The following is a 26,020-nucleotide window of genomic DNA, read 5'->3' as shown; positions in this document are numbered from 1 at the left end:
TCTCAATAGGAATTTCCAAAAAGCAAAAATATTCATTCAAGCTGAACTCTAAATTCACTGTATTTACTAATAATACCCTCTGAACCAGAAGAGCTAGTCACAAGGAGAGACCTACTGCAAACTCAAGTAAGCTTGTGCTTTGCAAATGCTTTCCTCCTTCCCTACTCAGTCCAACTCTCCCCCTCCCCCGACATAGGCTGCATATGCGATTAAGCATTTATGCATAGTCAACCCGACACACGCTATTTCCATATTAAAGCTTCTAAGAAAAGAACTGTGCTGGTACCCACCTAGAATATAGTCACTGCAGTCCAGCATTGCTGTGAAATCTTCTAGAGGAGCAGAGAGTCCAAACAAGGAAGAAACAGGTAGCAGTTTGGGGTGGGGAAGAAGGTACTACTATTTCTAACAAATCTACACTATGTTCTTAAGAAAAAAGGGGGGTTGGGTAGGGTGGAAAGTGGATTAAGGGGAAAAGCAAAATACAACTTCTGTTACACCATAGCAATCTTCAACTGAATAAGGAAACTTCAGTTGCTCAGAGGAGTTTTAGTCTCTCCTACCAGCTAGGACTGACATTGTCAAGGCAACTGAAGCATGAAAAAGTTCCTCTTTTTGTAATAAAATAGAAACAAAGATTGCAGCTGGCAGTTTCCATAATGAAGCTTAATCAGTATGCGTGTGATTAGGGCCTTATGCAAATCTCTCCTCGTTAGCACAGCAGCCAGCACTTTGAAGTCCATGAACAATTCATTTACAGAATATACTGAAAGCACTCCCTGCATAATTTAAATCATTGCATAAATATTTATCAGGTTATTTGCATATTAATTGGCAGTGCATGAAGGGAAAAATTATCTCCTGAGTGCCAGCATAATAATTAGGAGGATAAAATGAGGCTTCTTCCAATGGCCTGGCTTCTTGGACCTAACTGGAGATAGTACCGGGGGAGAAGAGAGATACAGGAGACAGAGTTCTGTTAAAATGCCACTGAAATGACACGTACAAATTAGAAACAACTCTACAGACTTAAGCACCTTTAATCTTATTCCTGCTGGCAACAATGACTTCAGTAATAAGAGGATTTGCAAAATGCTTTCTACACAATCCAAATAATCCCAAGGAAACAATTAGCAAGGTAGAAGCAGAACACAAGGCTGTCAAGATGGTGCTAGTCTACTGATAGGGAATTTTCCAATTCTTAACACACTTCCGTCAAGAGAAAGTCCCACTTTAAGACACGGCAACAGTAAACCCAGAAGCAGTGCAAGGTGTGTATCTTAAAGAGTATAGAAATTCATTATCTACAAATCTTTTTATACTACCAAATTAGCAGAATAGATTAGTTGAATGCTACATATTATGCAGTATCCTTCCCCCATGAAATAAATCTCAAGTAGAAAGAAGACAGTTTGTTACTTAGAATCTCCATTGTCAAAGGGTGGACCATGTTAATTGTGGAATTACTTGGTATTCTGAAATAAGTTTCACTTAATGAACATACACACATATATATAATCCTTACTAAACTATATGTTTGTACATTTGTACCTTGTACATTTACAAGGTAAGTCATCAACCCAAAATTTTTCAGGTATTACAATAACAACAGTCTAATCATCACAGACAATTCAGGAGAAGATTTACAAAACCTCCATGGAGTAATAAGCATTATTACCCCTTTCTTTCCTTAAATATTATTAAAGTAAGAAAACTGAGGCACAGAGAACTAAAACACTTTATCCAATGTCACACCAGTAATTAGGAGTCAGGATTTAAAACTAGAATTTTCTGACATCAGAATCTATGCTCTTGGCTATTCCTATGCATTATGGATGAGTTACACATGTAGGGAATTGCTGGGAGGTGGTAAAGCAGCAGACTGAATGGTTTGTTTTCAGTGTAGTGAAGAAACCAGTAAATGGTGGCAAAGACATTGTGTTTACAAGTGAGGTGTGTACAGATACACAGAAGAGTGCACTAGATTTGAGGAAAGTTCTCAAAGGTGTCATCCCATTAATAACTGCTTTTATTTAGAACTAGTCTTTAAGAATATCAAATGTCTGATTTTGAAAATATGTATGCACCTTTTCCCAACATTAAGGTTGAAATTAAACTCAACATGCATATGAGGAAATGAAAGACAGATTTTAATAAGGAGACCTTAAAAAGATTCCCTTGCAAGTCAGTAGAGGACCAAAAACCTTAAACTTTTGGATCAGCACTCTGCATTACCAGTTTTACTGTTTTACAGAATCACAAAATGCTTAAGAGGAGAGACTTTGGGGGAGAAACTTAACACGGCCATTTAGTACCTGTAATACCTGTTTAAGTTCCTTCCCTCTTCCAGCCTTAATTTTCTCATCTATAAAATGATGATATCCCTTTCATGAGGTTACTGTGAGATAAATTTTTCATGCTTCTCAGACAAGAGCGTGGACTGGAGGAATGTGATGCAGTTGTGCCAGGGCAGACATCAAATCATTGGATAAACATGGTACATCTTTTGAAAGCATCAATCTTATTTAATATTTCGCAGCACTTTGTATTAAAATAAGAATACATTATAGAAGAGAACACAAATTTCAAATGAGTTTTTAAGGTAGAATATGTTGGATTATACAAATTCTCCTTGGTGAGAAAAGATGAAAAGCAGTGGCGAATGTGACTAGATTACAGTAGATCAATAAATGTTTATTTCCCTCCTCTTCTGCCTTTACAAAATTTTAAATTTACTGTTTGCATTTATTATGGGATATTTCTGCAACTTACCATCTGCTCTTTCCTACTTTATATAGTAACATCTTTAAACTACCTTTCTAGTGCCAGTGTGGTCTTTCACATATTAGCTAAGGATGACTTGGAGCCAGACAATCATTGCTGACAAAGGAGTGTGTCTGTACCCAACAGGAGCAGCACCTTCTTAGTGAAACAGCCTCCCCCTCAGGCTAAGAGAGGCCCACAAGACCTGTAGCAGGGAGGCTATAGTTTACCAGCCCACACAGGATACTATCTAGAGTGGGACCCCCTTCCCCTCTACTGCAAAGCTCACCCAGACAAAAAAGCTCACTTTGCTAAAGTGGGAAGGAAAGGCGAGAAAAGTCTCTTTCTGCCACTCTTGATCTAAGTACCTTACTAATTTTAGAGGGGAAGTTTAAACACCAGGAGTTTGTCCAAGCCTCCCATAGATGGATTGGGAGAGGGATGGCCACCATCTCTTGCCTGTACTCCCCAGCCATGGCACATTTATGTCCAAAAGAAGAAAATAACAGCTTTTCCCACAAAGTTCAAATGTCTGTTTCACTTGGTCATCTGTCTGAAACAATAGCAAAGAATCAATTAGATTAAAACAACCTAGAAAGAACACCCTTTGTACAAAGGAAAACTATTTTTAAGAGGTTTGTGGGATTGTCGGTCATTCACACTTGAGCATGAATTAATCCAATCCCACTGCTTTCATTTAACACCTAGTTTAGGAGTTGATTAGTGAGGCAATGGTTGTTTCTACTAGAGAAGAGGCCAATAAATAATAAAATAACTGATATTTAGAGGACCTGGATTGGGGGCGGGGTAATGGGGGTAAAGGGTTCATAGAAGGTAGTAATAATAGGAAATAGTAGTAACATATAGAAGTATAAAAAGGAGCTGAAAGGGCAAATTCAAATTCATGTATTTCACAACTATGCCTAAAATGTAGGCTTTTCTTTTTTTCCCTAAAAGAGGGGACAAATGCTCTTCCAGGACCCAGAAACTGGTAGTTTTGTTTTTTTTTTTTTTTTTTTGAGATGGAGTTTCACTCTTTTGCCCGTGCTAGAATGCAGTGGTGCAATCTCGGTTTACTGCAACCTCAGTCTTCTGGTTTCAAGCGATTCTCCTGCCTCAGCCTCCCAAGTAGCTGGAATTACAGGTGCCTGCCACCAAGTCAGGCTAATTTTTGTATTTTTAGTAGAGACGGGGTTTCACCATGTTAGCCAGGCTGGTCTCAAACTCTTCACCTCATGATTCACCCGCCTCGGCCTCCCAAAGTGCTGGGATTACAGGCATGAGCCACCACGCCCAGCCAACACTACTAGTATTAAAATATTTTTACACTCATGATCTTATGGGCCAGTGTAGGTATCATTAGAAATGAAATTGAGGGCAATGCCAACGAAATCACAAACTAGTGTTTTAAAACACACTTTTTATGTGAGAGTGAACTGAGATTGGCCTATACTCTACCTTACTAAATCATTAACACCCAGCCTGGTCATGTTCTATATGAATAGCCATTTGTACCCACTATTCTGTACTAACCGTATACCTAGTTGAACAAGTAGAAATGTCTGACTCAACAATTATTCCCTGTTACCTCCTTTCTGTATCATGGGGGGGTGCCTGTATCTTTTAGTTTCACAGGTTTCACCCCAGGCAATCTCAACAGTACACCATTATCCTTTCCAACCTTTGTCTCTTTTCCAATCTACCAATAATTTAGCGTCCTATTAACTTACAGAAAACAATGATATTTCAACACTCAGTAATAAAAATACTTAGTACCTCAAATATTATCAATAATTATTTACAAAAAAAGTCCAAAAAACACATCACACATGTTCAGCCTAAAATCATTTTACTAATGTCCACCAAATATGAAAGAACATTCCAGGATTTGAAAATTTTAGACTCAGAATAAAGTGACAGGTATTGGCACTGCCACCATTCTTGTCAACTACATCACAGACTATGTAAATGATATCCTCTAAGGTTACATTATGGGGCTCTCAGTGTCCCCTCCCCCCGCAAAAAAAAATCTTTTAAAATACTTAATGGAATTTCTATCATTTACTAAAAATCTAGATGGGCAGATACCATGAAAGAAATGTACTTTATCAACGTGGCTATTCATAACAAGCAATCTGAAGGACAATCTTCATAAAAAGTAAACTGAGGCCTAGTTAATGACCCTTAGGGTCACATAGCTACTAAACAGAGAGCCGAGGTATGGTGGGGGTTGGGGACTCAGGCACACTACGGAGGCATGAGAGGAAGAAAAATAAAATAAAATGGGTAAAAATTCTTATCCCATGAGACTCCGATCAGTAGTCGGTTGGCTGAATGAACAAAATGGTCAACCTAAATATCATAAACACATATACATAATCATTGTATTTTAACCCAAAGCATACAAATATGCATTCATTCACCAACTTTTGGGGCCAAAGCCCTTCCTTTGAGTTTGGATCCCAAATAATAATAAAAAATAATAAATAAATAAATAAATAATATGATTAAAATTAGTACAACTAGCATGAGCAGTATTGGGAGCACAAACAAGTAAATGGTTCTTGGTAACTTTACAACTCAACTGGTAGACATACCATGAAGTAAGTCTTCAGCATGCTACAGGAAATCAGACAGTCCTTCAAACAGGAATGGGCTGTCAGTTAATCTCATCAAGTCATTTAAGTGGTGGTTCACTGAGAAAGCTACCACACTAGTGGAAAGCAGGATGACATGTTTCTGGTCTCTTTTAACCTGTGCTATATTACATTTTTACACCTATATACATAGCTCATCTACTGTTCACTCTAACAATCTGGCATTCTTTAAACCTATTGCAAAATCCAATCCTGAATTTCTTGGTTGTAAAAGCTTAAATCTTTGCGTAGCTCTATTAAAGTTTTACCATTTCACTAAACTTATCTGTCTAGCCTATCCTACATGATCCTATCCTACCATACTGTTTCTTTACTTCCATGACTGTATTTCTTTCATTCTAAAGTGTTTTGCCAAGTCATTGATTTCGACCATTAATAGATTCAACAAGTATTTACTAAATGCTTTCAGGCACAGGGATAGGAATTGGGAAGACAAGAATGTGTTAGGAACAGGTCCCCAAATCTGGCCATAAACAGGCCCCAACAATGGCCATAAACATCTCTGCAGCACTGTGACATGCTCTTGATGGCTATGACACCCACGCTGAAGGTTGCTGGTTTACCAGAATGAGGGCAAGGAACACTTGGCCCACCCAAAGCGGAAAACCACTTAAGTGTTCCTGAACCAAAAACAATAGTATGAGCGATCTGTGCCTTAAGGACATGTTCCTGCTGCAGATAACTAGCCAGAGCCCATCCCTTTGTTTCTCATCCCTTTGTTTTAGTTAATCTATAATCTATAGAAACAATGCTTATCACTGGCTTGCTGTCAACAAATATGTGGGTAAAACTCTGTTCGTGGCTCTTAGCTCTGAAGGCTGTCAGCTCCCTGATTCCCACTCCACACTCTGTACTTCTGTGTGTGTGTCTTTAATTCCTCTAGTGCTGTTGGGTTAGGGTCTCCACTGGTCTCAGCAAGGACAAGGTTCAGAAAGCTTGTAATTGAATAATAGAAATATTAAGCAATCATCAAAATGTGTAATTACAAACTATGAACATTCCAGGGAGAAAATGAATAGGTCACTATGGAGTTTTAACATAGGCCTACATAGTAAGTTGTCTTGACATTGTTGTCTAATATTAGAGTTCTAGCCAGGCGTGGTGGCTCATGCCTCTAATTCCAGCACTTTGCGAGGTGAAAGCAGGAGGATCACCTGAGGTCCGCAGTTCAAGACCAGCCGGGCCAACATGGTAAAACCTTATCTCTACTAAATATACAAAAATTTAGTCAGCTGTGGTGGTGTGCACCCATAGTTCCAGCTACTCAGAAGGCTGAGGCACAAGAATTGCTTGAACCCAAGAGGCGGAAGTCGCAGTGAGCCTAGACCGTGCCACTGCACTCCAGCCTGGGTGACAGAGTGAGACTTCATCTCAAAAAATAAAAATAATATTAGAGTTCTTCTATTTCAACAAAGAAAATGTGACTTCTTCTCTGATTCAATTTCTTAAATCCATGAAAAAATAAGCCTTGTTTTGCTTAAAACCCAGGCAGTTTTGATTATTTCCATCCATTTTTTGAACTGTTCCATTTAATTTCTGATACTGGTAATTTATGTTTTCTCTCTATCTGTTACACTCAGGCTTCCAGATTCTGTGTGACAACACAAGGGTAACAAATATCCCAGAGTTCTATATCAGATATAAAATCTAAAGATACACTCAATTAATTAAAGTTTTCTTCAGCCTAATCAGATGTTATTAACATTTCTTAATAATAATATAGTGGTAGTCATTCCATAAACATTTATTAACCTCAATCTGTCTAAAATACCCTTCTTTTCCCTGTATTGTTTCATGAAAAGTCTACCTATCCTATAAAAACTATTCAAAAGCTATGGCCTCAGGTCTTCCCTCATTCTCCTAGTTATTAAGGAACTATTTCCTCCTCTGAAATCCTATAGCAATTATTATATCCCTCTCTTTTGCTTTTAACTTTTTATTTTGAAATTATTAGAAATGCAAAGGAATCTTCAAAGATGGATCCCATGTACCATTCATTAATTTCTCCATTGGTTACGTCTTATGTAACTACACTATTATATTAAATCCAAACAACTGATCTTCATATAAAGTATACTTCTACATCATTTTAAGGTCACATGTGCAGGTTCCTGTAACTATCTCTGCCATCAAGATACAGAACTATTTCTTCACAGAATTCTGTCCTGCTACCCCATGACAGTCACACCAACTCCTATCCCTCGGGATATTTCTAATCCCTGACAACCACTAATCTGCTATCTACCTTTATAGCTGGTCATTTTGGTAACGTTATACAAGTGGAAACATACAGTAACATGACCATTTGAGATTGGCATTTTTTACTCGGCATTATGTATGCCTTTGAGATCCAACCAAGCTTTTGTGTGTATCAATAGTTACTCCTTTTTCTTGCTGAATATTAAGTATTCCATGGTACAGATGTCCCGTAGTTTGTTTTTTAATTTCAGGGTTTATTTATTTATTTATTTTTAAGAGATGGGGCATCTCTCTGTTGCCCAGACTGGAGTGCTGTGGTGTAATCATAGTTCACTGTGGCCTCGAACTCCTGGGCTCAATCGATCATCCCGCCTTAGCCTCCCAAGTAACTGGGACTACCAGTACGTCACCACACCTGGCTAATAAAAAAAAAAAAAAATTTTTTTTTAGAGACAAGTTCTCACTATGTTGCTCAGGCTGGTCTTGAATGAGCCATCATCCCACTTCTGTCTCCCAAGTAGCTGGGATTACAGGCATGAGGCGCCACGCTCAACAATACCCCACTGTTTGCTCGGCATTTACTTATTGAGGGACTTTTTGGCTGTTTCTAAGTTTTAGGCTATTAAAATAAACCTGCTATAAACATCCGTACATAGGATGTACAGAGGATGACAAGTCCACAATGAGGGAAAATATTTACAAAGCACATTTCTGATACAGGACTCTTACATATAATATGTAAAGCACATCTGTATACATATTTTTATGTGAACATAATTTTTTATTTCTCTGCAATAAATGCACAGAAGTGAGACTGCCAGTGCATAGGGTGTATGTATTAGGCCATTCTTGCATTGCTATAAAGAAATGCCTGAGGCTGGGTAATGTAGAAGAAAAGAGGTTTAATTGGCTCAGGTTCTGCAGGCTGTATAGGAAGCAGAGTAGCATCTGCTTTTGAGGAGACCTCAGGAGGCTTGCAATCACGGTAGAAGGTGAAGGCAGAAGCAGGCATGCCATATGGCAAAAGCAGGAGCAAGAGAGACAGAGACTGGGGAGGTAGGTTGCCACACACTTTAAAATGACCAGATCCCGTGAGAACTCACTATCAAGAAGACCGCACTAAGCTATGAGGGATCCACCCCCATAATCCAAATACTTCCCACCAGGCCCCACCTCCAACACTGGAGATTACAATTTGACACCAGAGCTGGGCGGGGACAAATATTCAAACTCTATGTGTATCAGGTTTAGGGATTTTGTTATTGTTGTTTGGAGACAGGGTCTCACTTTTTTTACCCAGGCTGGACTTCAGTGGTGTAATCACAGCTTACTACAGCCTCAACCTCCCAAGCTCAAGCAATCCTCCCACCTCAGCCTCCCAGGTAGCTGGGATCATAGGTGCACACCACAATGCCCGGCTTATTTTTATTTTTGTAGAGACAGGGTCTCCCTGTGTTGCCCAGGATGGTCTGGGTCTCCTGGGCTCAAGTCATCCTCCCACCTCAGCCTTCCTAAGTATTGGGATTACAGGCAGGAACTACCATGCCTGAACTGTTTCATTTTTTAAGAAATTGTCAGATATTTTTCAGAATACCTATACCACTTTACATTACCACAGACAACGTAAGAGAGATCTGCTTCTCCAAATCTACTAGCATTTGGTATTGTCACTATTTTTTATTTTAGCTGTTCCAGTAGGTGTGCAGTGACAGCTTATGGTGATCTTAATTTGCATTTCCCTAGTGGCTAGTAATACTGAACACCCTTTTATGTGCTTATTTGCCATCCATACAGTCTCTTCAGTGACACGTCTATTTCTTTCTTTTGAAGTTTTCTTTTTTTTTTTTCCTGAGATGGAGTCTCACTCTGTTGCTTAGGCTGGAGTGCAGTGGCGCAATCTCGGCTCACTGCAACCTCCACCTCCAGGGTTCAAGCAATTCTCTGCCTCAGCCTCCCAAGTAGCTGGGATTACAGGTACGTGCCAGCTAATATTTTGTATTTTTAGTAGAGACGAGGTTTCACCATCTTGGCCAGGCTGGTCTTGAACTCCTGACCTTGTGATCCGCCTGCCTCGGCCTCCCAAAGTGCTGGGATTACAGGAGTTCTAAAAAAATCCAAAAATTTCATTTTCTAATGAGTTGTTTCCTTAGGGTTGAATTTTGAAAGTTCTTTATATATTGTAGACAGGAGTCCCTTATCAGATATGTTCTTTGCAAATATTTTCTCCCACTGTGGACCACGTCTTTTCATCCTCTTAACAGAGGTTTGCACATAGTAAAATTATTTTAATTTTGATGAGCCAATTTATCAATTTTTTTATGGACTGTTACGCTTGGTGCCATGTTTAAAAACTGTTCACCAAATCCTGCATCCCGAAGATGTTGTTTTGTTTTGTTTTTTAATGTGAGGTTTAGGTTGAGTTCCTGTTTCGTTTTTTTCTTCAGTCATTTGTCAAAAAGACTATCCTTACACCACTGAATTGCTTTTGTACCTTAGTCACAAATAAGTTGGCTATATGTCTCTGGGTCAATTTCTGGGTTCGATACTCCGTTCTGTTGATCTGTGATAATCCCTCCACCAATACTCTCAGGCTTCATTCTTGTGGCTATATAATACGTCTTGAAATTGGGGTAACTGACTCTTATTCTTCTTCAAAATTTTTTTGGCTATTTCAATTCCTTTGTATTTCCATATTAATTTTAGAATAATCTTGTTCATGTCTAGAAAAAAGTATGTGAGAATTTTGACAGAAATTGCATTAAACCTGTATTATCAATTTGGGGAGAACTGATCTTTCCTATGTTACGCCTTCTAATCCCTGAATATAGTATATCTCTCTCTTACTCTGTATCTTCCTTGATTTTTCTCATCAGCATTTTGTGGTTCTGAGCATACAAATCCTGTATATATTTTGTTGGATTTACAACCAAGTATACAGTCATTTCTAAGAAATATGTCATTTGGTGGTTTCATCATTGTGTGAACATACTTACAAAAAACTAGATGGTATAGCCTACTATATGCCCAGGCTATACGGCATAGCCTATAATTCCTAGGCTACAAATCTATACAGCATGTTAGTGTGAATACTGTAGGCAATTGCAACACAATGGTACTGGTATTTCTAACAAGTATTTCTAAAATGGTATTTGAATATCTAAACATACATAAACATAGAAAAGATACAGTAAAAATACAGTATAAAAGATTAAAAATGGTATACCTGTATAGGGCACTTACCATGAATGGGACTTGCAGGACCAGAAATTGCTGTGGGTGAGCCAGTGAGGGGGTTGTGAGTGAATGTGAATGAAGGCCTAAGACATTACTGTACCCTAGTGTCAACTAGAGAAAGCCTTTACACTTAGGCTACACTCAATTTATAAAAATAAATTTTTCTTTCTTGAATAATAAATTAACCTTAGCTCACTGTAACTTACTTACTTTGTGAACTTTTCATTAAAAAAAATACTTGACTTTTAGCCAGGTGTGGTGGCTCATACCTGTAATCCCAGCATTTTAGGGAAGCTGAGGCGGGTAGATTACTTGAAGTCAGGAGTTTGAGACCCACCTGGCCAACAACAAACTAGGTGAAACCTCGTTTCTACTAAAAATACAAAAATTAGTTGGGTGTGGTGGCACATGCTTGTAATTCCACTATTTGGGATGCTGAGGCAGGATAATCACTTAACTCGGGAGGTGGAGGTTGCAGTGAGCTGAGATTATGCCACTGTACTCCAGACTGGGCGACAGAGCAGACTCTACCTCCAAAAAAAATAAAAATTAAAAAAAAATTGGCCAGGCGCAGTGGCTCACACCTGTAATCCCAGCACTTTGGGAGGCCAAGGTGGGCAGATCATGAGGTCAGGACTGACCAAAATGGTGAAACCTCGTCTCCACTTAAAAAAAAAAAAAAAAAAAAAAAAAAGCAAAAATACAAAAATTAGCTGGGGGTGGTGGCGTATGCCTGTAATCCCAGTTACTCACGAGGCTGAGGCAGGAGAATGGCTTGAACCCAGCAGACGGAGGTTGCAGTGAGCCGAAATCGTACCAGTCTGGGCGACAGAGTGAGACTCCGTCTCAAAAAAAAAAAAAAAAGAAAAAGAAAAAACCACACACAAACAAGAAAAAAATTAGCCAGGCTTGGTGTGCAGGGTAACTGCTTGAACCAAGGAGGTGGAGGTTGCAGTGAGCCAAGATTGCGCCACTGCACTCCAGCCTAGGCAACAGAGCAAGACTCTGTCTCCATAAATAAATAAATAAATAAATAAATAAATAAATACTTTTTGTAATAACCCATAGTAGCTGAAAATACAAAGATGTTATATAGCTGCACAAAAATATTTTCTTTCTTTACATCCTTTCTGTGAGCTTTTTCTATTTAAAATATTTTTTTGTTAAAAACTAAGACTCAAACTAGACTAGGCCTACATAGGGCCAGAATCAAGACGTCACCAAACCACAGGAATTTTTCAGTTCCATTATAAACTATGGTAGTCATTCTTTTAGGGTAGGTCTGCTGGAGGTAAATTTTCTTTCTTTTCCTTCACCTAACAATGTCTTGATTTCACCCTTCATTCCTGAAGGATATTTTGCTAGATATAGATTTGGGGGAGTTTGAGCTCTCTCTCTACCTGAAAAATACTATGCCTTGGCCTCATGGCCTCCATGGTTTCTGCTAAGAAATCCACTATCCCTGGAATTGTTTTTCCCATAGGTAAGATGTCATTTCTCTCTGTTTTCAAGATTTTTCCTTTGTCTCCAGTTTATGTAAGTTTTATTAAAAATGTGTCTTGGAGATTTTTTTTTTTTTTTTGGTGAAAATTTTCTGCTTTAAATTTGCTCAGTTTCTTAAATCCATATGGGTATATGTCTTCTACCAAATTTGGGGAGTTTTCAGTTAGTGTTCTGAAAGTACTTTTCAGCCCCACCCTCTTTCTCCTCTCCTCCCAGTACTCAGATGAATGTTAGAACTTTTGTTGTAGATCTTTTTGCTTTAGTCCTAAAAGTCCCTAAGGGTCCATTGATTATTTGTTCTCTTTTCTCTTTCTTGTTCAGATTGGGTAATTTCTATTGTTCCATCTTCCAGTTCACTCTGTCTCCTCCATTCTGTTGTGAGACTACACAGTGAGTTTTAATCCAGATATTGTAGCTGTCTGTTCAAAAATTTCTATTTAGTTTTTCTTTATATTTTCTATTTACTGAGGCCTATTTCTTTGCTCAGACTTCACATTTTTTTCATTTGTTTCAAGTATGTCCGTAATTACTCATTGAAGCATTTTTATGACAGCTGCTTTAAAATCCTTGACAGATAATCCTAACATCTCTGTCATCGTGGTAATTATGTCTATTGATTAGGCATTTTATATTAAACATTTTTATGTACATGGACATTTCTGCTTGGTAAACTATTCCTTTATCACTTCAACATTATCTTCCTTTATCTACCTCCCTCCCTTTTTTGGCCTCAGAATTTACTGTATAACAGCTCTTTTGTTTTTATCCTATTTGACTGGCATAGCTCCATAGATTCATTAATCATTTTTTCTGTGTCATTTGGTTTTAGGTGTGTCACTTATGAAAAGAAAAAGATAGGATTTTCATTTCATTTTTTAAAAATCCAATCTGAGTAGAGGTTTGTTTAACCCATTTACTAATTCTTTTGTGATTACTGATATATTTGGCCTTTTCCCATCATGTCATTTTATAGTTTTTATTTACTTTAGCGGTTCTTTGTTGTGGATCTCCCTTCCCCTTCTTTCCTGGTTTTTAATATCAAATGTAATTTCTTCATTCCTCTTTCTTCCCCTCTCTAACAGTTTAGGAATTAAATATTCTTTTTATATTTGCTATTTATATTTTGCTAACAAATTCTAAAGTTAATCAATATCCCTAGACCATTCTAGTAGGAAAAAACCTGCACATAAATCATCTTCACACATATAGTAACTCCCGGAATTTTTTGGAATTCATCTTATTTTCTGGCATTATTTGTTCATAAATAACGTTCTATGAAAAGAATTTAGAGCTGAGGCAAATGAGACCAGAATTGACTTAAAAACATTAAAAAGTCCTTATTGTTCTTCATAAATGATGGAATGTTTTCATATAATGAAAGCAATTCATTTTAAACTGATTATATGCCTTGAAATTAAAAATAATCAATGTTCAGAGCATCTCTAGTTAGCCAGCTAATTATCTTTAACACCTTAAATGTAACAGCTCCTAAGAGTAAGATTAAGATAATATAAAATGCCTAATTAAACTTAATTTAAAAAAACTCAAAGAATTTCCATCAACATGGAACTAATAGGGTTCCAAATTAAAAATAAATAAGCACAGAGGAAGCAAATTAACCAAAAGGTGGTGTAGTAGAAGCGAATTTGTCCAATTTAATATTTGTCATTTAAAAAATGAACTTTTTTTCATAATTCAGTCCAAAAGTCATTAGATGGGGCTGAGCAAGGCAGGCATCCACTTAGGAAAGTGAGCAGGGAGCAGCAACGAGGAGAATGGTTATATGGAGAGAGAAACTGTAGTAAGTATTTTAAAGATAATGAGAGTTAAGTGTACCACTGTTGGGGAAAGGAACTAAAACCTTAAACAGAGAAAACACTAGAATCAACTCTATAATACTAAATTGGAATTAGAGGTTTCGGTATAAAGTCAATGGTTTTCAAAATATATAAATGCAGAAATAAACACAGCTTTAAGTAAAATACACACACATATACATATATTCTATTCTCTAGTTCTGTCCATGGAGTGCCTGGGGGCAATAATACCCCTACAGCAATAAGCATCCTTGGCACCCACATCTTGATTTCTAAACGCTACTTTCTACCATTAATAAAACAGGGATTCTCAAAAGAAACACAAACAAAAACAACGACAAAAAAACTATTAGTGGAAGTACTTTTAAAAACTATGGGAATATGTGAAAAAGATACAAGACCAGTTTGAAGGGATTCCCATTAGCCAAATTTTAGACAATCTGGACAAGAAAAAAAATGAGTGAATTATAACTATTACTTAAAGGAATTCAGGAGTCCATACAGATATAAATAAATATAGAGAAGAGAAAGCTTTTCCTTATAGTAGAATGCCAAATAATGTAGAACAATATAATTAGGAAATCAATATTTGAAAACCATCACAGTAATTAGTTCAATTAAAAAATAACAAAAGGCCAGGTATGGTGGTTCATGCCTGTAATCCCAGCACTTTAGGAGGCCTAGGCAGACAGATTACTTGAGTGCAGGAGTTTGAGATCAGCCTGAACAACAGAGTGAGATCCTGTCTCTACAAAAAATTTACAAGTCAGCCAGGTGTGGTGGCATGCACCTGTAGTCTCAGCTGCTCAAGAAGCTGAGGTGGGAGTATCTCTTAAGCCCAGGAGTTTGAAGCTTCAGTGAGCTATGATTATGCCACTGTACTCCAGCTTGGGTGACAGAGTGAGATCTGGGAGGAAGGAAGGGATAGAGAGAGGGAGGCAGGGAGGGAGGGAGGGAGAACCACTATTAAATCTAGTAAATGAAAACTTGGTGATGAAAATTCACAGTTTCCCCATAAAATAATTATTAATTATAAAGAGAAGCAAAACTTTACAGAAGACTGACAAACATCACCTTAAGTGATCAAAGGTAACGCAATCAGTCAAAAAACAGGCCAGGTGCGGTGGTTTAGGCCAGTAATCCCAGCACTTTGGGAGGTCGAGGCAGGCGGATCACCTGAGGTTGGGAGTTCGAGACCAGCATCACCAATATAGTGAAACCCCATCTCTATTAAAAATAGAAAAATTAGCCGGGCATGGTGGTGTGCACCTGTAGTTCCAGCTACTCGGAAGGCTGAGACAGGAGAATTGCTTGAACCTGGGTGGCAGAGGCTGCAGTGAGCCGAGATCACGTCACTGCACTCCAGCCTGGATGACAGAGAAAGACTCTGTCCAAAAAAAAAAAGAAACAAATAAAAATTTTGCACCACCTGAAAGAATGCAATAAGAATACAGCATCACTCTGTGACCCTCCTGCCAAACATGCATGGCATGACTTGAATCTAATCATGCAGAACCATCAGGTAAACCCAAATTCAAAAACACTCCACAAAATGTATTCTTCTAAAGTGCCATGACCCTAGAAATCAAAAAGACTTACGGAACTACTCCAGATTGAACAACAGTAAAGAGATATGATAACTAAATCCAATGCGCAGTCTTGGATTGGATTGTTTTGGTGTAAGGGACATTTTGGGGACAAGTGGCAAAATGTGAACAGGGTCTACAGATTAGTCAATAGTAATCTATCAGTGTTAATTTCCTGAGTTTTATGTTTGTATTGTTGCTATGAAGAAGAATGTCCTTATTTGTAGGAACACTAAAGTATTTGGGGGTGACAGAGCATCAAGTCAGTAACTTACTCTCAAAAGGTTGCAGGGATGAGTTATTTTGCACTGTTCTTTCATTTTTTCTGTACTTCTGAAATTATTTTGAAATTTAAAAAAACAGCAAAGAAAGAAAAAGGTAGCAGATGAACAAATCACTATACAGTTTTTTTTTTTTTTTTGGTTATCCTAGTGTAGCTTTGACCTCTCCAACACTCAGAAATCCCTAATCACAAGATGTGTATTAACACTGGTAAAACCACAATTTTTACATAAATACGAAATGTACAGATATTCCACTGTCAGATTGCTCTTGCAACAATTTAAACAGTATTCTGATGGACATTTCAAGATATTGTAGAGGAGTCCACATTTTAAAGGTCTAATTTTATTAATGGAAGTTCAGACTTAAAGCCAGATCTAAGCACTGGGTTTTGAATAACTTTACATAGTTGGTGTCATCACTTATTATTTGAAGAAAAGGTTTGAAAACCATTACAACCCAAAATTGTATTAATATTTTAGAAACTTGGTTAATTTAAAATAAAATCTCCCCAGACATAATATTAGAAAATGAAATTTAAATGTGGTATTATAAATATATTGTCATGTTCTTTTAAAACTATCATTTTAGTGGCACTACAATGTGCTATGTCGAACTTTCCTACTTACGAGACACTATTTAAGAGAGGAAAGGACTTATAGTGTTATGGATTGAACTGTGTCTTCCCCCAAAAGACGTTAAAGTCTACACTTTTTGTACCTGTAAATACGACTTTAGTGAGAAATAGGCCTTTGCAAATGTTAAGATCCGGTCAGTAGGATTGGCCCTAATCCAGTATGACTACTGTCCTTATATAAAGGGGAAATTTGAACAGAGACAGACATAGAACAAATGAAGACAAGAGAGGGATGGAACAAATTCTGCTTCATAACCCTCAGAAAGAACCAAACCTACTAATACCTTATTCTGGACTTCTAGCCTCCAGAACTGAGAGACAATAAATTTCTGTTGTTTGTATACCCTGCTATGGCATTCCTAAAAAACTAATCTAACATCTGAACCTTAATTTTCTCATTTGAAAAATGAGAATAATTATGCTGTCTCCCAAGGTTATCCTTAAAATTAAGATAATATGTTTTGAAAGTAATCAGGAATTAGAAAAATAATGGTATTATATCTTGATAAATATTTAATAAATATAACTGTCAAACATTTTCTCCTAGTACAAGAAAAAAATTTAAGTGATGCTTTTGAGTATTTCCATGCTTTTTACCTGACTTTCAATCCACAGGCCAGAAAATCATCTTTACCGTACACAGTTAAGAATAAAGCCTTGGCCGGGCGCGGTGGCTCAAGCCTGTAATCCCAGCACTGTGGGAGGCCGAGACGGGCGAATCACGAGGTCAGGAGATCGAGACCATCCTGGCGAACACGGTGAAACCCCGTCTCTACTAAAAAATACAAAAAAAAAAAACTAGCCGGGCGAGGTGGCGGGCGCCTGTAGTCCCAGCTACTCGGGAGGCTGAGGCAGGAGAATGGCGGAGAAGCTCGGGAGGCGGAGCTTGCAGTGAGCTGAAATCCGGCCACTGCACTCCAGCCCGGGCGACAGAGCAAGACTCCGTCTCAAAAAAAAAAAAAAAAAAAAAAAAAAAAGAATAAAGCCTTAATAGTGTTAGGACTATCTCAACAAGTCTGAAGTACTAGTGGTTTTCTTTTTCTTCTTTTTGTCCTCATGTTTTAATCCTCAAATAACATTTTTTAAGAAGTATAAATGTTGTCTTCTGAAAACTTAAAAAAGAAGCACCTCTGGCCAGGTGAACACTATACAGCATTCCCAGGCAGTTATGATTCAGAGACTGGAAACAATCAACTGTATCTGGTGCTGCCAAAAGCAGATGAAGAAAGAATGTGGAGGGTTAACAAGTTGACCGTTCAAACAAAAAAGGAGGGAATAATTCCATGCACAACGCTTTTCTTCTTTTTGCCCTACTTCCTATACTTCCACACTTCTATGTATACTAAAAATAAAAGAATACATGTGAGCAGGTCTAGCATACGCCCAACAGAGTAGGAATTTCAGGAACTGTTTAGTTGCTCCAGCCCTGCTCCACCCTTCTGCCCTTCTACTCACAGGATGAGTGGTAGAAGTGTTCTTAGGGTAACCAATTTTGTAATCTTTTCATAATGACAGATAATCTCAATAAATTTCACATCATCTTTATAAGCTTTAGGTGAAAGAGTTTTACTAAAAAGTAGTATGAAAGTACTATCTGTCAATGCTTCTCACCTTGTGTAAAGCCCTAAATATGACTGCCCAAAACAGAAAGGCACTATGCAATCAAATGCACCTTATTTCTCATTTTGAATAGCATAGGTTAAAAATGCATGTAAGTAAAAATAATTTGCTATAAGATCTCCACACCTTACCAGGAATAAATTGTTACATGACATAAGCTATTAAAAGAGATATTTTAAATATCACATTCAGCCGGGTGCAGCGGCGCATGCCTGTAATCCCTGCACTTTGAGAGGCCAAGGTGGACAGACTGCCTGAGCTCAGGAGTTTGAGACCAGCCTGGCCAACATGGCACAAACTCGTCTCTATAAAACAAACAAACAAAAAAGTTAGCTGGGCGTGGTGGTGTATGCCTGTAATACCAGCTACTCAGGAGACTGAGGCGGGAGGATCACATGAGCCTAGAGGTGGAGGCTGCAGTAAGTGGAGATCTCACCACTGCACTCCAGCCTGGGCAACAGAGAGAGATGCCGTTTAAAAATATATATATAGCCTACATTCTCTGTGTCCCCACCCTCTTTGGGCCAGGCAGGTGGCGGTAGTAACTTAATGAAAGATTCCTGAGGAAAAGTAAACTTCAGGGAATGAGGACAGGTTTTAAAGCAAAGATTTTCCTGGTTTTGGCAAACTCCGACATTCTGGCTATTTTACTAAGAATAAATTTTCTCTATACTTTTCATCATTACAGTTTCATTCATGATAATAAGCCTTTATTTACCCCTAGGCCCATCAGATGTGAAATGCTATATTAATTTCTGAATGATACTCTTCTATAACATCAATTGTTTTTCATTAAAGGTGTCAGCTAATTTTGAAAAGTGTTTTTAAAATGTCCTGCAAAAATAAATTATTGCTTATCAACCATAAAAAGTGAAAACATGAGATAAATGTTCAGCTATACAAAATATTCCTTTGGACTTGTCCAAATTCGTTTACTTGAACTTCAATATAGTTTATGATATACAAATATTTCATAACATTTTTAAAGGGGAATAAGATTCATATCTTTGAATTACATTATAAAAATTGTATGATTTCCTTTGTTAAAATCATTGCAGAGGAATATATGGTTTCTCAACACTACCTCACCTCTCTCTAAAATGTTGAGATTTTTCTATAGGTCAATTAAGAGAGGAAATGATTCCATAATCAGTGTTAGTTAACATGAGATGGGTTGAATTTGTGATCACACAAATTTTAATTTAAAAAATAAGCAGGCTAAACAGTTTAGTAACGTGCTTTGAAATAACACAGAACTAGGTTTAAACTCCAGTTCTAGCATATTGAGCTATATGACTGCCTTTCTAAGCCTCAGTTTTTTCATGTGTAAAACGGACAGTTCTTCGTAGACTTAAATAAAATAATACATATGAAAGTTTTAAAGGCACATACCAGTTAATTAATGGTTGTTAATATTGTTAATAGTAACACTGTAAGCTATTATCAAAAGAAAAATCCATGTGAAACATCACTATGGTTTGTTGGTTCTCTTAGGCATGTAAAATTATACTTAAAGTACTTAAAAACAAAAATATGAAAAAGGCACTAGACTAGGAGTCAGATGTAGATTCTGAACTGGAGTCTATCTCAGTTCTACACTAGTGAGCTGAACTTCTTTCGCAAGTTACTTCTTTAATCTTCACGTAATTGGTAAAATGGTAAAATGTAGATTATATATTCTCCTTACTACATTAATTTTATAAAACTATTATTTACAAAGTGCTTCTATTAAACGACCACACAGGAATTAATGCTAATGATATATTGTCACAGAATAAAGATGATATGAAAAATCTGTTTATATACCCTATTTCCACTGATTTCACAACTTTTTCAAAAGAGACCAGTGTCTAAGAACTAGGGCCAATCCTAAACTATTTTCCATTGCTGGCTGGGTCACAGGCATCCCAAGCATCACTCCTTCATATCAGTAAGTATCAAACAAATTTCAGAGTGAAAAATAAAAAAATAAATATTTGATAAGTCATTTTAATAGTCATTCCACAAAATTAAAGGCAATCATCATAACACCTGGATTTATCAGATGCTACTAAATTAATAGCTTTATTTAGCAGAAAATATTTACCAGGTATAGAAAGACTGCATTCTTTCTTTGAACTGATTCACTGAAAACTGAGAGTAGTTTGGTAATTAAAAAGGCAGGAAAGCTCTTCTTACTTTTCCAGTCTATGAACACAAAAAGAGAAAAAGGCAAAACTGAGTAAGCTGTATAAAATAACCTAACACTTAAAGAGAGAACAATTACACACAGTGGGGGACACTGGACTATCCATCAGGGCACATTTAGATTAGCTGCCTTAGGCAGGCACCTTTCGTGCCTATTTCCTCACCTGCAAAACAGAAATAACTAGTACCTGCCCTTACCAAAGGAACATGGAGATAAATCAGAAAGTTCTTTGAACATGTGTCGTATGGTGCTATTCTTTCATGAAGCTGGATAAAACAGCCTACTCAGGTTTTTTTAAGGGTCCATTTCACTAACACACACACACACAAAAACCTGATCTCCAAATTTGACATTAACCTCCCCTTAATATACAAGTATCTACTGGCTTTATATATATACATAGATAGATGATATAGATAGCAATAGATCCATACAGGTTGCTATGGATGTAAAGTATTCGAAAAAAGATATAAGATTATATTTTGTATTTAGAAAATGAGAAAGACCAATACTTGGTGTACACAGGTGTGAAAATTCACTATCACTCATTGACCATCCCCCTCTTTGTCATGAGGCCTCAGAATCCTGATCGACAGAATTCAAACAACCTAAATCAATAAAGAAGAAATGGTACACACTATGACTCTTATTTACCATATACTTGTACTATTATGGCTATTTTTGATTTAACATAATTAGTATAATTGGTATAAGTCAGTGTAACTGAGTAGTATAACTAACTAATGAAAACTATGTAAATTTTATATATCCATACTCAGTGCTCATATAACCGGCCCACATAACTTTTTTCTATACATTCAGTGATGTTCCTATTTCATGAATCTGAACAAACAGCCGAGATGCAATGGTACAAACAAAATCAAATGCAGTTCAAAGTGCCTTCTTAAAAAGGAGTTGTTGGCCAGGCATGGTGGCTCACGCCTGTAATCCCAGCACTTTGGGAGGCCAAGGCAGGCGGATCACGTGGTCAGGAGATCGAGACCATCCTAGCCAACATGGTGAAACCCCGTCTCCACTAAAGACACAAAAATTGGCCAGGCGTGGTGGTACGTGCCTGTAATCCCAGCTACTCAGGAGGCTAAGGCAGAAGAATCGCTTGAAGCAGGGTGTCAGAGCAGAGACTGCACAGTGAGCAGAGATCGCGCCACTGCACTCCAATCTGGTGACAGAGTGAGACTCTGTCTCAAACAAAAAGAAAAAAAAATTAGCTAGGTGTGGTGGCGGCGTGTGCCTGTAATCCCAGCTACTCAGGAGGCTGAGGCAGGAGAATCGCTTGAACCCAGGAGGCGGAGTTTGCAGTGAGCTGAGATCATGCCACTGCCCTTCAGTCTGCCTGGGTGACAGAGCAAGACTCTGTCCCAGGGGTGGGGGTGGGGGTGGGGGGAAGGAGTTGTTTTTGTGAGTGAAGGGGAGCATAGTGGCTCATACTACTTAAAATCAGAGATCAACATAAAATTCTACCATAGCTAACAGTAGTCAAATCCTTATTAAGACATATTACATAATACAAATGAAAAGAAATTAAATTCTTTCCTCTTAAAAAATTTTGATCTGCCGATACTTTAAGTTCTTTGAGAATGAAAAAAAATTTAAATTACAAGAAGAAACACCTAAAACAAAAAGCACACAAAACCAAAGAATACCGTAAAGAATAGTGAAAAATTGAGAGAAATGAATACACAAAACAAATTTTTAACACGTCCACCAATCCCTCCCAACCAGGAACCGTAAGGAATAAGAAAAACCTACCCACCCTTCCAATATGATGGTTACAAAACTAACAAGCTCTTTCTTGCTGTCCACTGGCACATCTTGAGATCTTTTATTCTTTTGAAATGTTCCCTAACTTAAACTGGATGCAAATAAACCAGGTGTGGTCCTCACAACAGTAATCCTGCTAGTCCCTACTGAGTTTCCATAGCAACATGCACAGCTGGCAATGGCAAAGAGGTTGTACTGGCTTCAGATTGGTTTTAGAAGTTTCAATACTCATTTGGTGAAATAATAATTGTTATCTCAGTTAACAACAATTTTTTAAAAACTATCTTTGCTTGAAATGTTAAACAAAATAAAGCAAGGTATTTTCTGCTAGTACAAAAGTGGCTTTCAGCCCAACAGCAATAACTAATGTGTCTGTGAAAAGTTACAAAATGCCAATCACCAAGTGATAACCATTCTTGGACTAAAGAAATACAAAATTTTAAGTGAATATTCCCTGTGGGTCACCTAATGTAATAAGTAACATTCAGAGAGAGAGAGAACCAATATAAAGTCTAATCTAAACAGTAGTAAATACTATGCATCTTTTCCTTAAATAAATTTAATATTACAGTTTCTTGGTTTCATTAAAATTGTTAAGAGTTTTTATGGCCGGGCACGGTGGGTCACACCTGTAATCTCAGCACTTTGGGAGGCCAAGGCAGGCACACCACCTGAGGTCAGGAGTTCGAGACCAGCCTGGCCAACATGGTGAAACCCCGCCTCTACTAAAACACAATAATTAGCAGGGCGTGGTGGCATGCACCTGTAATCCCAGCTACTCAGGAGGCTGAGGTAGGAGAACTGCCTGAACCAGGGAGTTGGAGGATGCAGTGAGCCGAGATCAGCCACTGCACTCCAGCCTGGGCAACAGAGCTAGACTCCATCTCCAAAAAAATAAAAAATAAAAACCAGGGGCTGGGCGGGGTGGTTCATGCCTGTAATCCCAGCACTTTGGGAGGCCGAGGTGGACGGATCATGAGGTCGAGATCGAGACAATCCTGGCCAACATGATGAAACCTTGTCTCCATTAAAAATACAAAAATTAGGTGGGCATGGTGGTGTGCACCTGTAGTCCCTGCTACTTGGGAGGCCGAGGCAGGAGAATAGCTTGAACTCGGGAGGTGGAGGTTGCAGTAGGCTGAGATCACGCCACTGCACTCTGGCCTGGCGACAGAGCAAGACTCCATCTCAAAAAAATAAAAAGAAATAAAAAATGAGTTTTCACAATGGCAATTCTTTTGTAAATTTTTATTTTTTATTTTAGATTCAGAGGGTACATGTGCAGGTTTGCTACCTTGATATATTGCTTGATACTGAGGTTTTGGCTTCTATTGAACCGATAACCCAAACAGTGAATACAGTACCTGATCTGTAATTTTTTAACCCTTGCTCCCCTTCCTCCTGACCCTTTTGGAGTCCCCAGTGTCTGTTGTTCCAATCTTTATATCCATGTGGTACCTACCCCATGTTTAGCTCCCACTTACAAGTGAGAAAATGTGGTATTTTGGTTTCTGTTTCTGCAATAACTCACTTAGGGTAATAGCCTCCAGCTGTACCTATGTTGCTGCAAAGGACATGGTTTTGTTCTTTTTTATGGTTGTGTAGTATTCCACAGTATCTGTGTACCACACTTTCTTTATTCATCATTAATGGGCACCTTGGTTGATACCATGGCTTTGCTATTGTGAACAGTGCACAGTAGCTATTCTTAAAGGGCAGTAGCCAGAAAAGTATCATCAGCATCACCTGGAAACTGATTAGAAATGCACTTTTTTGGCCCCTATCCCACACCTACTAAATCAGTACCTCTGGAGGTGGGGGGCCCAATAATCCGGGTTTTAACAAACCCCTAGAAGACTCTGAACCACTGACTTACAGTGTCAAACTTCAGAGAAGACAAATATGAAACAGAAAATGCAATGCTTTATCCTACTCTTTGGAACTAGGTGAGGAACAGTAGCAAAATAAAATGCAAAAAAACTCTGGTCTCCTGAATTGAGTCTGTTGGCTAATATCTCACTGTCTAAAAGATATGCAGAGATAAACAGTAGGTCAGTGTGTCTATCATTCCTACACATGTAAAGCACCAAGGGAAAATCAACTGTTTGTTTACAATCACTCAAGGGTCCGTGCACATAGAACATTCAATCCACTACCATTCATAATGTATCACTAATCACAATCAATCTCCAATCACTGATGTCTTCTCACACAGGGCAGCAAACCTAACCATTTATTTCTTTTAAGAGAATATTTTTTTCAACATATTAAATATGTAAAGACGAGTATGAAGGTTGAGTCATAAATTTTAACAACACTTACTACTTGTAAGATTTTTTTTTTTAAAACATACAAGGATACAGTTCTTCCTTAGTATCTAGCCATAGTGCCTTCATATACTACAAGATACACCTTTCATTTTATCCTTTAACCTCAGTATATCCAATCACAACTCCTTCCATATTTCTTGTCTTTCCATAATTTTTTTTTTTTTGAGATGGCGTTTTGCTCTTGTTGCCCAGGCTGGAGTGCAATGGCAGGATCTTGGCTCACTGCAACCTCCGCCTCCCGGGTTCAAGTGATTCTCCTGCCTCAGCCTCCCGAGAAGCTGGGATTACAAGCACCCACCACCATGCCCAGCTAATTTTGTATTTTTAGTAGAGACAGGGTTTCTCCATGTAGGTCAGGCCAGTCTCAAACTCCCGACCTCAGGTGATCTGCCCGCCTCGGCTTCCCAAAGTGCTGGGAGTACAGGCATGAGCCACTACATCCAGCCTTCTTTCCATAATTCTAATGGGCAGCACTTCAAAGAAACTGCTAAGCTAGTGACATTAAAGTGACCACAGACACACAGATTTAATGAAGAAAAGCCACTGGGTAAATCAAACATGCCATATGCTATTAAAATTGATGAATTCAAGCAAATTTGAATGGTTTCTTGAAGCTGATAATTAAAAATAAATTACTAAATGCCATCAGTATTACACCCCCCAAAAATGGACTTTTAAAGTTATATTTTGAATGAATCTCAAGACCAGCCACAATTCAAAAAAACAAAATACAAACCACCCCAGGAAATTCAAAGGGAAGTGTTTGTTTACTTATTCCCAGTAATAAGTACTTATTTATTTATTTTGTAATCTATTTTATAAGAAATATGATGAAATTTACTCAAAGGTCAGATTCTTGACTTTACATACAGGGCAGGAAACAGAAAAAAATTTACATTTAACTTGTTTTCTTCTGCTTGCTATTATTTTAAATTAGAAAATGCTTGTATCATAGATACATTTTTACTTAAACGTTCAAGGAACATTTTTGGTTAAAGAATAAATTCAAGTCTCTATTTCTAACTTTAATGTGTTTCCAGCATTTACGCTAGTCTTTTGGAAAAAGACGTGCAAAAGAAAAAAAGTCCTGGATTCATCATCACTGTCTTATTCCATATCAAAGGAGCAATATGGAATAAAACAGGAAATGGATTCACAGGCTCGTCGTTCTTGCTCTATTTGTTTGTTTTTGTTGTTGTTGGTTTTTTTTTGAGATGGAGTTTCGCTCTTGTTGCCCAGGCTGGAGTGCAATGGTGCAATCTCGGCTCATTGCAACCTCCGCCTCCCAGGTTCAAGCAATTCTCCTGCCTCAGCCTCCCAAGTAGTTGGGATTCCAGGCTTGTGCCACCACGTCCAGATAATTTGGTATTTTTTTTAGTAGAGATGGGGTTTCACCACATTGGTCAGGCTAGTCTCGAACTC

At 37.8% G+C, this 26,020-nt stretch overlaps 1 protein-coding gene across 5 annotated transcripts in view; it reads right to left on the bottom strand.

Moving 5' to 3' along the window:
* POU2F1 (POU class 2 homeobox 1) overlaps positions 1 to 26,020 on the bottom strand; it is a 202,141-nt gene that overhangs the window by 95,344 nt on the left and 80,777 nt on the right. Inside the window, exon 2 of one of the 5 annotated variants that reach the window (XM_033199632.1) lies at positions 20,385 to 20,485. The exons of 3 other annotated variants lie outside the window; for them this stretch is intronic. Coding sequence is in view for 1 of the 2 variants with exons in the window: in XM_033199631.1 (XP_033055522.1) it covers positions 291 to 318 (28 nt within the window). In the remaining variant the exon portion in view is untranslated. Of the gene's footprint in view, positions 1 to 290; positions 546 to 20,384; positions 20,486 to 26,020 lie in introns of those variants that run through there. One more of the 5 variants, XM_033199631.1, reaches the window with a different exon arrangement.

Source organism: Trachypithecus francoisi, unplaced genomic scaffold (genome assembly GCF_009764315.1).
Source record: "Trachypithecus francoisi isolate TF-2019V2 unplaced genomic scaffold, Tfra_2.0 Lachesis_group5, whole genome shotgun sequence".
NCBI lineage: Eukaryota > Metazoa > Chordata > Mammalia > Primates > Cercopithecidae > Trachypithecus > Trachypithecus francoisi.
The sequence above is the reverse complement of the archived record's forward strand: the minus strand, read 5'-3'. Positions and strand labels throughout refer to the sequence as shown.